Genomic DNA, 13,548 nt, shown 5'->3' on the forward strand with positions numbered 1-13,548 from the left:
TGTTTCATTTCGATATCCTGTTTCTATATCAATCCTGTCTGTCCCGTCCTGTCCGGTATCGACCCCATCCGTCCGATATCAACTCGAGCAGTCGGTATCGATCTCGTCGGCCTCTGGCTTCCTGTCATTCCACGCCAGACCGGCTGCCTAACGTGCATGACACCCCATTTCCCGGAAAATAAAAAGCTTGTGTGAGATTGTCACGCGTTTGGGTCCTGATCCAATAGGAGTCAAAAAATATGGCACATTATCTCTTGAATGCCCTCGTGTGTAATATTTGAGCACTAGACGGCACTCTATGGTCCAAATTGAAGGAAATCCAGTGCCACGGGGTACTGCGTAGCAGCAAGATGCCAGATTTCTTTTATGAAAATCAACAGTAGAAGGATAGTTCGTGTACTTTTGCCTAATAGTACACAAACTATTTCGTTTTTGTACCACAAGGAGGCGCTCATCATGACACACTGTCCCTTTAGATCAGGGGTGTCAAAGTCATTTGAACTGGGGGGCCACACCATAGAACAAACATTCTCTCGGGGGCCGGACGAGTACATTCAAGAGAAAGAAAAAGAGAGAAAGAAATAAGAGAAAGAGGGGAAAGGAGAGAGGGCGGGACAAAGAAAGAAAGAGAGAGAGAGAGAGAGAGAGAGAAAACGTGAGAAACAAAAGATAAAAAGTCATGAGAGAGGGGGGGAAAGAAAAGGAGAGGAAGAAAGAAATCCAAAGAGAAATAGAAAGACAGAAGGAGAGAAAGGAGAAAAGAAAGCGCAAAGAGTATGAAGAGAGAAAAGAGAGAAAAAGAAAAAAGGAAGTTAGAGCAAATGAAGTTAAAAGACACAGAGAGAGAAAGGGACAAAGAGCAACAAAGGAAGAGAAAAAGAGAGACAGAGAGAGAGACAGAGAGAGGGGGAGAGAGAGGGAAAGAAAGAAAGAAATACAAGTAGAGTGTCTTTGTTGGAGCCACCTTTCTTTGGCAACATCAAGTGGACATATTTCAACCTGCAGTTTGTTTTTCTCTTGCGCTTCTCTGAGTGTCGTCTCGCGGGCCGGATTCAATCCCTTAGCGGGCCCGATCTCGATAGATGATTCTTCCACTTTGATTTCAATGACAAGTCGATATCATTTGATTAAAATGATTTATCATAAAATGTATTCTTCGTGTTGTATTTGATGTGTTTGTTTACGTGTAATTTCTTAAAAAGAAGGAATCATTTTCGAGAATATAATCCAGGACAGTGCTGTGAACGGGGTTCCCCTGTCTGTCCTGTGGCGCCCTCTTGTGGACATAAAGTCTCACAACACTCAGGGAGGAAATGCTTTGGATAGAAAAATATTTTGGGACTTGCAGGTTCAATCAAATACCAAATACAAAAAAAAAAAATAATACATCTTCGAATCCATAAAATGCTCGAATTAGTTTTTGGGTTTAAGGTTTACGGTTGGAACTAGAATTGTCTTTATTGTCATGAATCAATAATATAGTTGTTTAGTTTTGTCAATTGAATAGCGCTCTTACGCGTGGTATTGCGGTAAGACGTTTTCCGTTGCGTGACGTCATGACGCACGCACCATATTTGGTTTCGCTAATTGTCATATTGTGTTGAATGGAGCCGTGTTGTTGTTTACTTGTTGTTGAGGAATATATATATATATATATATATATATATATATATATATATATATATATATATATATATATATATATATATATATATATATATATATATATATATATATATATATATATATATATATATATATATATGAATAAAGATATCAAAATATAACAGGAGAAACTAGACAGGAAAGAAACTGGAAACCAATATTAAACAACGGGACGGACAGGATTGATATCAAAACAGGATATCAAAATTAAACAGGAAAAACTAGACGGGAACTAAACCGGACACCGATATTAAACAACGGGATGGACAGGATTGATATCAAAATAGGATATCAAAATTAAACAGGACAAAGTAAACAATAACAAAACTGGAAACCGATATTAAACAACGGGACAGACAAGATTGATATCAAAACAGGCTATCAAAATTCAACGGGACAAACTAGACAGGAACAAAACTGGAACCTGATATTAAACAACGGGACAGACAAGATTGATATAAAAACAGGCTATCGAAATTAACAGGACAAACTAGAGGGGAACGAAACTGGAAACCAGTGTTAAACAACGGGACAGAAAGGATTGATATCGAAACAGGCTATCGAAATTAAACAGGACAAGCTAGACGGGAACGAAACTGAAAACCGAAATTAAACAACGGGACAGACAGGATGGATATCAAAACAGGGTATCGAAATTAAACAGGACAAACTAGACGAGAAAAAAACTGGAAACTGATATTAAACAACGGGACCGACAAGATTGCTACCAAAACAGGCTATCGAAATTAAACAGGAAAAAGTAGACGAGAACGAAACTGGACACTAATATTAAACAACGGGACGGACAAGATTGATATAAAAACAGGATATCGAAATGAAACAGGATAAAGTAGACAAGAACGAATCTGGAAAACGAGGTTAACCATAAAATAAACGGAACAAATACCGGACAGGAAATACCAAAAGGAAAAAGGACCGAGTCAAAACCCATGTCTTGCGGGTTGATGAACCGACAAACGGAAAGTGAGAGCACTGAGCTTAAATAGACGGAAAACCAATGAGCCGCAGCTGGTGCCGCACGGGCGGGACCAATTGGCCGCCATGGCAACCGTGACAGAACGATGACTTCGTCCGGAAACGCGGAAAGAACTGGAGCGAAAGTTCTTCTTATTTTTGTTGTTCTTACCGTGCCGAAGTTGTGGAAGAGGCTGAAGCTGTGCGGGGGAGGAGGGGGAGGGGCTTCCAGGGGGAACCGCAAGAAGGGCTTCATCTCCAAATGAGGCCCCACGAGGGCGGGGGTCCGCAGGAAGGCCGGGACCGCCCCCGCCGCCCCGCCCGCGTTTACACCTCCTGCGCACAGAGAAAAATAGAATTTCATTTCTTTGGCTGTGTCCGACTCATTGGAGCTCGGGGGCCACTTGGTCAAAAATGCATTCTCACGGGGGCCAGAACGGGACGTGAATGGCATTAAAAGGGTGGGGGTCTTTATGGAGGCTCACGATTCAATCATAATTCAGGGATGACATATTTGATAATAGAATTATTTTTGAGGGTGTTTTTGTTGTGGAATGTGGATAATAACTAAAGACAAGTAAGTGGGCATCCGGTGAAGGTCGTGGGATGACCTTGTTGCCGGGGCCAACGACCTTCACGAGATATCTTAACTTTATTTGAGAAGACTATAAAAGCCAATGTTGAACGTCTGGAACTTTGAACGTGTCCCGAATGCAATAAAGCTTGTTCCCTTTTTGCCATATCTACTCTCTGCGTATATTTTGGGACGATGCACAACGACGTTCTCTCCAAAAAATTTCCCTCATTAGTATTTATTTTTTTGTGTTTGTAAAAATGAAAAACAAAGCAAAAGAGCAATTGAATTTTTTTGCACAACATTCAAACCCAGAAAACTCATGCAGACTGGAGAGTGTACTAAAATGCCATACAATCATTGATTAAAACGATCACTTTCACGATTTCAAAATATTTCTGTTGACCTGAATATTTATAATAGAGTTAAGCTAAAGCTGTCATGGTTGCCCTGGCGCCCAATAGGCCCTGCCCGTGTGGCGCCAGCTGCGGCTCGTTGACAGATTGGCTTTTTGTCAGTCCGTCAACGAACCTCTGCACCGCAAGACGTGGGTTTTGACTCGATCCTGTTTCCTGTCCGGTATTGTTCCTGTTTATTTTTGTTCTGTTTAATTTCAGTTTCCAGTTTCGTTTCTGTCTATTTTTGCCCTGGTTATTATTCTCTCCAGTTTTTGTTCCCGTCCCGTTTGTCCTGTTTTATTTTAATATCCTGTTTTGATATCAGCACCACCAAATTCAACCCGAGAACCTCAAAAAAGCATCACATTTTTCCATCACAAAGGACGGGAGAGGTTTAAATAGCAGGACGAACGCTAGATGCTTAAAAAGAGAACAGTCAAACGCCGCGTCGGAAATAGTTTGCTGCCTTGAAATGGTTCCGTCCGTTTGACTCCTACCACCGCTCTTTTGAAGTTTCTTTGTAGTATTACTTCAGGTATTTTCGTAGTATCTCTGTAGTCATTTTATATTATTACTGTACTTTTATTTCCACGTATTTTTTACAGTGGTATTGTCATGAATTACTCATTCCGGCCTTGTCACGACGAAAACAGAATCAGGACCCAAATGCGTAGCGTTAGCCACAAGCGATTTGATGCTCGCTGGACGCAGGAAGCAAGCCACTCTTCGATCCGAATACGGAAGTGGATCTTCCGGAACGGGAGATGACATGTCAAGGACGGAAAACAGGTCGATAGCCAGGACAGGAGAGCAAAAACGTGGTCGTGAGCAAAAACGTGGTCGGGATCAAAAACGGGTCGTAAGCCGGGACAGGAGAACAAAAATTTGGTCGAGAGCAAAGACGTGTTTGGGATCAAAAACAGGTCGTAAGCCATGACAGGAGAGCGAAAACGTGGTCGAGATCATAAAGGCGGTCGGTATCAAAAATGGGTCGTAAGCCGGGACAGGAGAGCGGAACGTGGTCGAGAGCAGAAACGTGGTTAAGAGAAAAATCGTGGTCGTGATCAAAAATGGGTCGTAAGCTGGAACGGGACAGCAAAAACGTGGTCGAGAGCAAAAACGTAGTCAAGATTAAAAAAGTGGTCGGGATCAAAAACAGGTCGTAAGCCGCGACGGGAGAGCAAACATGGTCGGAATCAAAAACAGGTCGAAGCCGGAGACAAACAGAAAGACCAGGAACAGACAGGTGGAAAAATAGGTTTAAAAACTGGAGAGGCGGGATTCAGGGTCAAAATGCTCGCCTTGCAACAAAGGTTCGCTGACGGACTGACAACCAGAGAGAGAAAGGACTGGGCTTAAAAAAGGACAGGGAACTAATCGGTAATCATGACAGACTTCAAAAAAAAGCAAGGATTCATCAAGTGTAGCCAGCTTCAGATTATCTTATTCTATTGCGTTTTAGAATATGCGGGCCCTCGAAATCTAATTCCGCTAAGGCGCTGCCCCCTTTTGGAACCTGAAGGCATTGCATTAAGATGCATCTAACCTCCTTGCTCTTAGAAACCAACAACAGTCAATACACGACAACCTCAGAGTCTGATATTCTCTTTTTTTCACTCCGTTCGTTTAGCTTTCGACAAGAAGACGGCTGCTAGCGAAGGAGTGACATCATCATGCTGTCGGATCGCCGAATTCTTTAGGCGCGCCGGTGCAAATCCGCTAATCTCTTCTCTCCTCGTTGACCTCGGCCGAGGGCGATAGCGACCGGACGCCATCAAACATTTTAATATGGCCCTATTGAAAACGCCCCATGACTCCCAGTGAGTAGAATTCCCTCTCTTTTTAGAGAAGCGGCTATTTTGGCTAGGCTCATCAAAAAGAGCCGGCTCTTTCGGGTCCCAAATGGCTCTTCAGATTTTTCTTGATATATGACCGAATCTTATGTAACATGATGACTTATAATAACTCATTTAACGTTGTCAAGCTTTGAGAGGGCGGCGTGTCGAGAGAAAAAGAAAAAAGAAAATATGGAGAGAAAAAGAAGGGTAAAAGAAAGACAAAAAAAGGGAAAAAATAAAGATAAAATGAAAGAAAAAATAGAAAAAAAGAAAAAGGAAAAACAATGACATGGAAAAAAATGTCAGGAACCAGAACAGGATCAGGACCCAAACGCGTGACGTTCTCACACAAGCCTTTTATTTCACGAGAAATGGGGAGTCAGGCAAGTGAGGCAGCGGTCTCGCATGATATGATAGAAAGACAGATGCTGACGAGATCGATACAAATTGACCCGAGTTGATATCGGACGGATGGGGTCGATACCGGACAGGAAGGGACAGACAGGATAGATAATGAAATAGGATATCCCAAATAAACAGGACCAACTAGACGGAAACGAAGCTGGAAACCGATATTAAACAGGACAAAAAAAAAACATAACAATACCGGACAGAAAATACCAACAGGAAAACAGGACCGAGTCAAAACCCACGTCTTGCGGGGCAGAGGTTTGTTGACGGACTGACAAAGGAAGAGTGAGAGCAATGAGCTTAAACAGACGGAAAGCCAATCTGTTAATGAGCCGCAGCTGGCGCCACACGGGCTGGGCCAATTGGGCGCCATGGCAACCATGACAGACAAAAAACGGGAGAAAAATACAGATCAAATGAAAGAAAAAGTAAAAAAAAAAAACAAAAAAAACAATGAAAGGCAAATAGAAAACAAAAAAAGAAAAAGAAAAGACCTATGAAAAGACAAAAGAAAAAAAAAGGAATAAAATGAAAGATAAGAAGAAAAAAGAAAGTGAATGAAAAAGGAGATGATTAGAAGAATAAAATATAAAGAAAACAGAAGAGTAAGAAACGCGAAAAAAGGATAACGGGGAGAGAAAATGTAACTTTGGGCAGCCTTCGCAGTAAGATGGTGGACAATCTTCCTCTTGGTAAACCTCGTCATATGTCAAATGTCTCCACTTTTTAAAAATATATCCTTATAGTGTTTTTTTTTATACCACTAGGGGGCACTAAATACTAAACAATGTCCCTTACAAATCCACAACACGGAATCCCTGAAAAAGAAAGGCATATGAACCAATCACGAGAGGGAAAAAAAGCTTTCTGGAGGAGAGTCGGCTCTCCAGCAATCAGGAGTCATTTGCTCTAAAGAGTCGGCTCATAGAGCTGCTTCATCCGGCAACAACACATCACCGGCTACTTCACGCCTTCTTCTGGGGCCTGCTGAGTTAGTGGGAATTTTCTCCATTTGTTCTCCGGAGATGTCATTTAAGGCTTCTCCCGATACCCGTAAGCGTGAAATCGTGCGAGGGAGGGAAGCGGCGCCCGTGAGGAGGGGATTAGCGGTTTAGCCGGGACGGAACTCAAGTGTCTGGTGACTGCCGCCTCTCGACTTTAAGCGCTTCAAACGCCGGAAACCGAAAACTATCACGCCCTTAGCGTTATTTCAGAACATTATTCAGTATACCTTTTTCAAGGCCAAATTCAAGCACTTTTTAAGGACTTCAATACGATTCAAAAGAAGGGGAACCAAAACATAGTTTCAAACCCTTGTCAAGACCAGAACGGAGACAGAACCCACTTGCGTGACGTTTCTCTCACTTATATTGGGAAGAGAGAGAGGGATTACACACACCATCCGGTGATCGCTGGTCTCGGAAAGCAGGTCGCTCTGAACGCGGAAGTGGAAAAGCGATGGCAGTGTCGGGAGCGGAAAACAACGGGTCAGTCACCAGGACAGGAGAGCTAAAAATCGCGATCAAAAACGGGTCGTAGGCCAGGACAGGAGAGCAGACGTGGTCAGGATCAAAACGGGTCGTAGCTGGAGACAGACGGGAGCAAAAATTGGACAGGTGGGAGTCAGGCTTGCCTAGTATATACTCAGGTTCGCAGACGGACTGACAACAGGGGATTGACAGGACTGTGTTCAAATAGTGACAGGGAGCCAATCAGAACCTGCAGCAGGTGGCGCCAAAGGAGCGGGCACAGCTGAGTCACATCAGTAAGCTTTACAAATAGTGATTCTTTCAAAACCAATTTGATGAAAATGATCGATTTGAAACCAAATATAAAGAAATATAACACGTAAATGCAGGAATATTTATTCATAAATTGGAAAGAAAAAAGGATAGCTCTTCAGGATGGCTCTATTTTACAATCCAAGGCAGTCCCTCGCCCCAAATTGTTGCCCAACTGCCTCAGACACTGATTGGCTACCTGTCGCCAATTGTCAGTCAGTCTGCGAACCTCAGCTCACGCTAGGCAAGCCTTTTCGACCCTGACTATCTCCTGTCCTGATTCTTGTTTGATTCCCGGCTCCGACCCCTTTTCTGAACCCGACTACGTTTTTGCTCCCCCGTCCCGGCCATCGATCTGTTTTTCCCCGCTCTCGACACCGCCTTTGCTCGATCTACGGATCCTGTATTCTCCCCTTTTCCTTCTTCCTAATAAAACTCAGAGAAACGCACGCAAGTGGGTCCTGTCTTTGTCCTGGTCCTGACAACCCATGGCCCAAGGTGAGAAATTGTTAAAGTTGGACTTTTCTAGCTTTTTTTTTTCGAAAGCTCATTCAAAATATGTAAAAATAGACCGGAAGTAGAACATTCTTTTTTTCAGAATAAAAGTGTGCACATCCGTATGACGTTAACCTACCTTGGTGTTCGTCTGCTTTGCTCTAAAAATATCACTTTAAGCTAAACATATAGTAGAATACACATATCGTATAATACATAGTGTTTTACGTTCGATATTATATTTAAATGATGACACACGCAGATGGATGTTCATCAGCGTTACCGGATACTCCATTCTTTACCTTGCAAGTTGGTCCCCCCCTATAACCTCACCGGGTGAAACCCATGCGTTGTAACATAGGTTCCCATCAAGCGGAGTCATCACAACGTGCAGCAGCTTCTGAAATATTTCCCTCGGAAGGGATTCGAACCCGTCACTTGTCCTCACATCAAAACGAAATGTTTTCTCGGAGTTCCTCCTCGCAGGCGATCCACCCGCAAAACCGGAAGTGACCAAAAGAGGGTGCTGTTGAATTCTATATCACCTGAACAATCCCGCCTGCTTATTCACTAGCAACGTTTAAAGACTCGCTCAGAACCAACGACAACGCAGGACTTGTTGGACCACTCACTCATCCTAACTGAACAAAACATGAAATAAAGACAGCACACCGCGTTGAATCACTAACTCTGAATGAACAAAACATGAAAAAAAAAACGGACACTGGACCTATTGCAACGCAAACTCAGTCCAACAGAATAAAAACAATGCAGGACTTGTCGGACCACTCACTCACCCTAACTGAACAAAACATGAAATAAAGACAGCACACCGCGTTGAATCACTAACTCTGAATGAACAAAACATGATAAAAAAACGGACACTGGACCTATTGCAACATTAACTTAGTCCAACAGAACAAAAACAATGCAGGACTTGTTGGACCACTCACTAACCCTAACTGAAAAAAACATGAAATTAGGACAACACACCACTTGTTAAATCGCTAACTCTGATTGAACGAAACATGAAAAAAACTGACACCGGACATATTGCGACACTAACTCAGTTCAACAGAACAAAAACAACGCAGGACTTGTCGGACTACTCACTGACCCTAACTGAACAAAACATGAAATGAAGACAACACACCACGTGTTGAATCGCTAACTCCGAATGAAAAAAACTGACACTGGACCTATTGCGACTTTAACTCAGTCCAACAAAACAAAACGCAGGACATGTTGGACCTCTCACTGACCGTAACTGAACAAAACATGAAATGGAGACAACAAGCCCCGTGTTGAATTGCTAACTCCGAATGAACGAAACGTGAAAAAACTGACACTGGACGCATCGTGCCACTAACTCAGTCTAACAGACCAAAAACAACAAAGGACATGTTGGACCACTCACTAACTCTAACTGAACAAAACATGAAACGAAGACAACACACCACGTGTTGAATCGCTAACTCCGAATGAAGGAAACGTGAAAAAAACGGACACTGGACGTATTGCAACGCAAACTCAGTCCAACAGAATAAAAACAATGCAGGACTTGTCGGACCACTCACTCACCCTAACTGAACAAAACATGAAATGGAGACAACAAGCCCCGTGTTGAATCGCTAACTTTGAATGAACGAAACAAGAAAAAAACTGACACTGGACTTATTGCGACACTAAGTCAGTCCAACAGAACAAAACGCAGGACATGTCGGACCACTCACTCACCCTTACTGAACAAAACATGAAATAAAGACAGCACACCGCGTTGAATCACTAACTCTGAATGAACAAAACATGAAAAAACTGAGACTGGACATATTGCGACACTAACTCAGTCTAACAGTACCAAAATAGCGCAGGACTTGTCAGACCACTCGCTCACCCTAACTGAACAAAACATGAAATGAAGACAACAAACCTCTTGTTGAATCGCCAACTCCAAATGAACAAAACATGAAAAAAACTGACACTGGACGTATTGCGACGCAAACTCAGTTTAACTGAACAAAAACAACGCAGGACTTGTCGGACCACGCGCTCACCCTAACTGAACAAAACATGAAATGGAGACAACAAGCCCCGTGTTGAATCGCTAACTCCGAATGAACGAAACATGGAAAAAACTGACTCTGAACGTATTGCGACACTAACTCAGTCTAACAGAACAAAAACAACGCAGGACTTGTTCTTTTGATTTCTCTCTCCCTCTCTTTCTTTCGATTTCTCTCTCTCTTGTTTTTTCTTCCTCTCTCCCTTTGTTTCCTCCCTCTCTCTCTAATTTTTTTCTCCCTCTCTCTCTCTTTCTTTCGATTTTTCTCTCTCTTTTTCTCTCTCTCTCTCTCTTTCGATTTCTCTCTTTCTTTCGATTTATCCCTCTCTCTCTTTCGATTTCTCTCTGTCTTTCTCCCTCTCTCTCTCTCTTGTTTTTTCTTCCTCTCTCTTTTTTTTTCCTCCCTCTCTCTCTAATTTTTTTCTCCCTCTCTCTCTCTTTCTTTCGATTTTTCTCTTTCTTTTTCTCCCTCTCTCTCTCTTTCTTTCGATTTTTCTCTTTCTTTTTCTCTCTCTCTTCCTTTCTTTCGATTTCTCTCTTTCTCTCTTTCTTTCTTTCTCTCCCTCTCTCTCTTTTTCTCTCTCTCTCTTTCTTTCGATTTCTCTCTTTCTTTTTCTCTCTCTCTCTTTCTTTCGATTTCTCTCTTTCTTTTTCTCTCTCTCTCTTTCTTTCGATTTCTCTCTTTCTTTTCTCTCTCTCTCTTCCTTTCTTTCGATTTCTCTCTTTCTCTCTCTCTTTCTTTAAATTTCTCTCTTTCTTTTTCCCTCTCTTTCTTTCTTTAAATTTCTCTCTTTCTTTTTCCCTCTCTCTCTTTCTTTAAATTTCTCTCTTTCTTTTTCCCTCTCTCTCTTTCTTTAAATGTCTCTCTTTCTTTTTCCCTCTCTCTCTTTCTTTAAATGTCTCTCTTTCTTTTTCCCTCTCTCTCTTTCTTTAAATTTCTCTTTCCTTTTCCCTCTCTCTCTTTCTTTAAATTTCTCTCTTTTTCCCTCTCTCTCTCTTTCTTTAAATTTCTCTCTTTTTCCCTCTCTCTCTCTTTCTTTAAATTTCTCTCTTTTTCCATCTCTCTCTTTCTTTAAATTTCTCTCTTTTTCCCTCTCTCTTTCTTTAAATTTCTCTCTTTTTCCCTCTCTCTCTTTCTTTAAATTTCTCTCTTTCTTTTTCCCTCTCTCTCTCTTTTTTTAAATTTCTCTCTTTCTTTTTCCCTCCCTCTCTCTTTCTTTAAATTTCTCTCTTTCTTTTTCCCTCTCTCTCTTTCTTTGAATTTCTCTCTTTCTTTTTCCCTCTCTCTCTCTCTTTCTTTAAATTTCTCTCTTTCTTTTTCCCTCTCTCTCTCTCTCTCTCTCTCTCTCTCTCCCCTCTTTTCCCACTCTGTCTGTGACAGGGAGCCAATCATAGCCTGCGGCAGTTGGCGGCAAAGGAGCGGGCATAGCCGAGTCACAGTAATCATGACAACATAGGGTCATTTGTAACTAGATAGTTACTTGTAATGCGCTACATTTAGCTGTGAGTAATCTGAGTTACTTATGAATAAAGTTACTAGGAACCGTAACTAATCACTACTTACAGTTTCATCGGGGGCGGAGCCTCCATTCAGGCTCGGAACCAAATGAATTTTGACCGGAATGGCCTCCGAGCTTTAGAATGCCGGCTAGGCCCCTCCCCCCCCGAGACGCTTTGTACTTGAGTTTGTAGGGCATCGTCTTCACGCCAAAGTCTTTTCATCAGCGGCCGCAGATTTTAATCTCTGACCAGTTTGCACACGAAACTCCAACTCGCGTGCGGGATTCCAAAAAAGATAGAAAGGAAGGATGAGTCTGCGAAGGCTCAAGCGGAGCGGAAGGAAAAGCTTGACTCAAAGAGCAGCAGGTTGGGTAGGGTTACTTGAACTGGATTACTTTCAATGACTTTTGGATGACTCCAATACCAAATCTGCTAAGAAAAAAAACAATAGAAACTAAATAGGAATAAAAGCATGACTCACAACACACGGTAAGCTTTCTCTCCTGGCTTTGATCTCTTTGATCTCCGGCAAAACCAGGGTTGGGTAGGGTTACTTGAACTGGATTACTTTCAATGACTTTTGGATGACTCCAATACCAAATATGTTCATAAAAAAAACAATAGAAACTAAATATGAATAAAATGATGACTCACAACACGTGGTAAGCTTTCTCTCCTGGCTTGGATCTCTTTGATCCAGTTCAAGTAACCCTACCCAACCCTGAAGAGCAGCAAAATACTTTGAAAGCTAGGGCATGTCATGAACCGGAACGGGACCTTTCTCACATATTTTTCCATCACGAAGGACGGGAGGAATTTAAACAGCAGGACGAACGCTAGATGCTCAAAAAGAGAAATAGTCCACTGCCGAAATGGTTCGGTCCGTTTGATTCCCACCACCGCTCTTTTAAAGTATTACTTCAGGTATTTTCGTAGTATCTCGGTAGTCATTTTATATTATGACTGTACTTTTATTTCCACGTAGTTCATATTATTTCTACATTCCAGCCTTGTCACCAAAATCAGGACCCAAATGCGTAACGAGATCGATTCCAATTGCCCAAGTTGATATCGGACAGATGGGGTCGATACCAAACATGACGGGACGGATAGGATAGATAATGAAACAGGATATCAAAAATAAACAGGACAAACTAGACAGGAACGAACACTGGAGAGAATAATAAACCGGACAAAACTAGACGGGAACGAAACTGGAAACCGATTTTGAACAGGAAGAAAATAAACAGGAACAATACCAGACAGGGAATCCTGACAGGCAACAGGACTGAGTCAAAACCCACGTTGTGCAGGGCAGAGGTTCGTTGACGGACTGACAAAAAGACGAATGAGAGCACTGAGTTTAAACAGACGGAGAGCCAATCTGTCAATGAAGCGCAGCTGGCGCCACACGGGCGGGCCCAATTGGGCGCCATGACAACCGTGACAATTATAACCCAAAAAAGAAATGGTTGAGGACATATTGAAAAGTGGATTTATACTTTGCATATATTTTTAGATCAACTCAATTATTCCACATACATGCATTGCTCTTTCGTTTTTTGTTCTGTATACAAAATCCGACTAGAAGATGATCTTTGGATAAGCTGCGAGGAAATTTTCCCTAATTGCAGGTGTATCGCATTTATGGGGCTGTGTTTTGCTCATTGTTGTTTGAAGCACTCTTTTCCACAACATTGGAGAGAAAGAAAGACAGAGAAAGAAAGAGTAAGAAAAAAAGAAAGAAAGACAGAGAATGATAGAAAGACAGAGAAAGAAAGAAAGAAGGAAGGGCAGAACAAAAGAAAGAAAGAAAGAAAGAAGAGAGAGAGAGAGAGAGAGAGAGAGA

At 42.0% G+C, this 13,548-nt stretch overlaps 2 protein-coding genes across 3 annotated transcripts in view; one reads left to right on the plus strand and one right to left on the minus strand.

Annotated features, from left to right (window-relative positions):
- The window catches only part of LOC148368257 (uncharacterized), a 541,253-nt gene that overhangs the window by 419,270 nt on the left and 108,435 nt on the right, over window positions 1-13,548 (plus strand). The window lies entirely within an intron of this gene.
- The window catches only part of LOC148368268 (zinc finger protein 385A-like), an 85,637-nt gene that overhangs the window by 46,625 nt on the left and 25,464 nt on the right, over window positions 1-13,548 (minus strand). For both annotated transcript variants that reach the window (XM_088330246.1, XM_088330247.1), the window contains one exon: window positions 2,813-2,976. In XM_088330246.1, the coding sequence (XP_088186372.1) occupies window positions 2,813-2,976 (164 nt within the window). The remainder of the gene's footprint in view (window positions 1-2,812; window positions 2,977-13,548) is intronic.

Source organism: Urocampus carinirostris, chromosome 3, assembly GCF_059441175.1.
Source record: "Urocampus carinirostris isolate Australia breed hairy pipefish chromosome 3, RoL_Ucar_1.0, whole genome shotgun sequence".
Lineage (NCBI taxonomy): Eukaryota > Metazoa > Chordata > Actinopteri > Syngnathiformes > Syngnathidae > Urocampus > Urocampus carinirostris.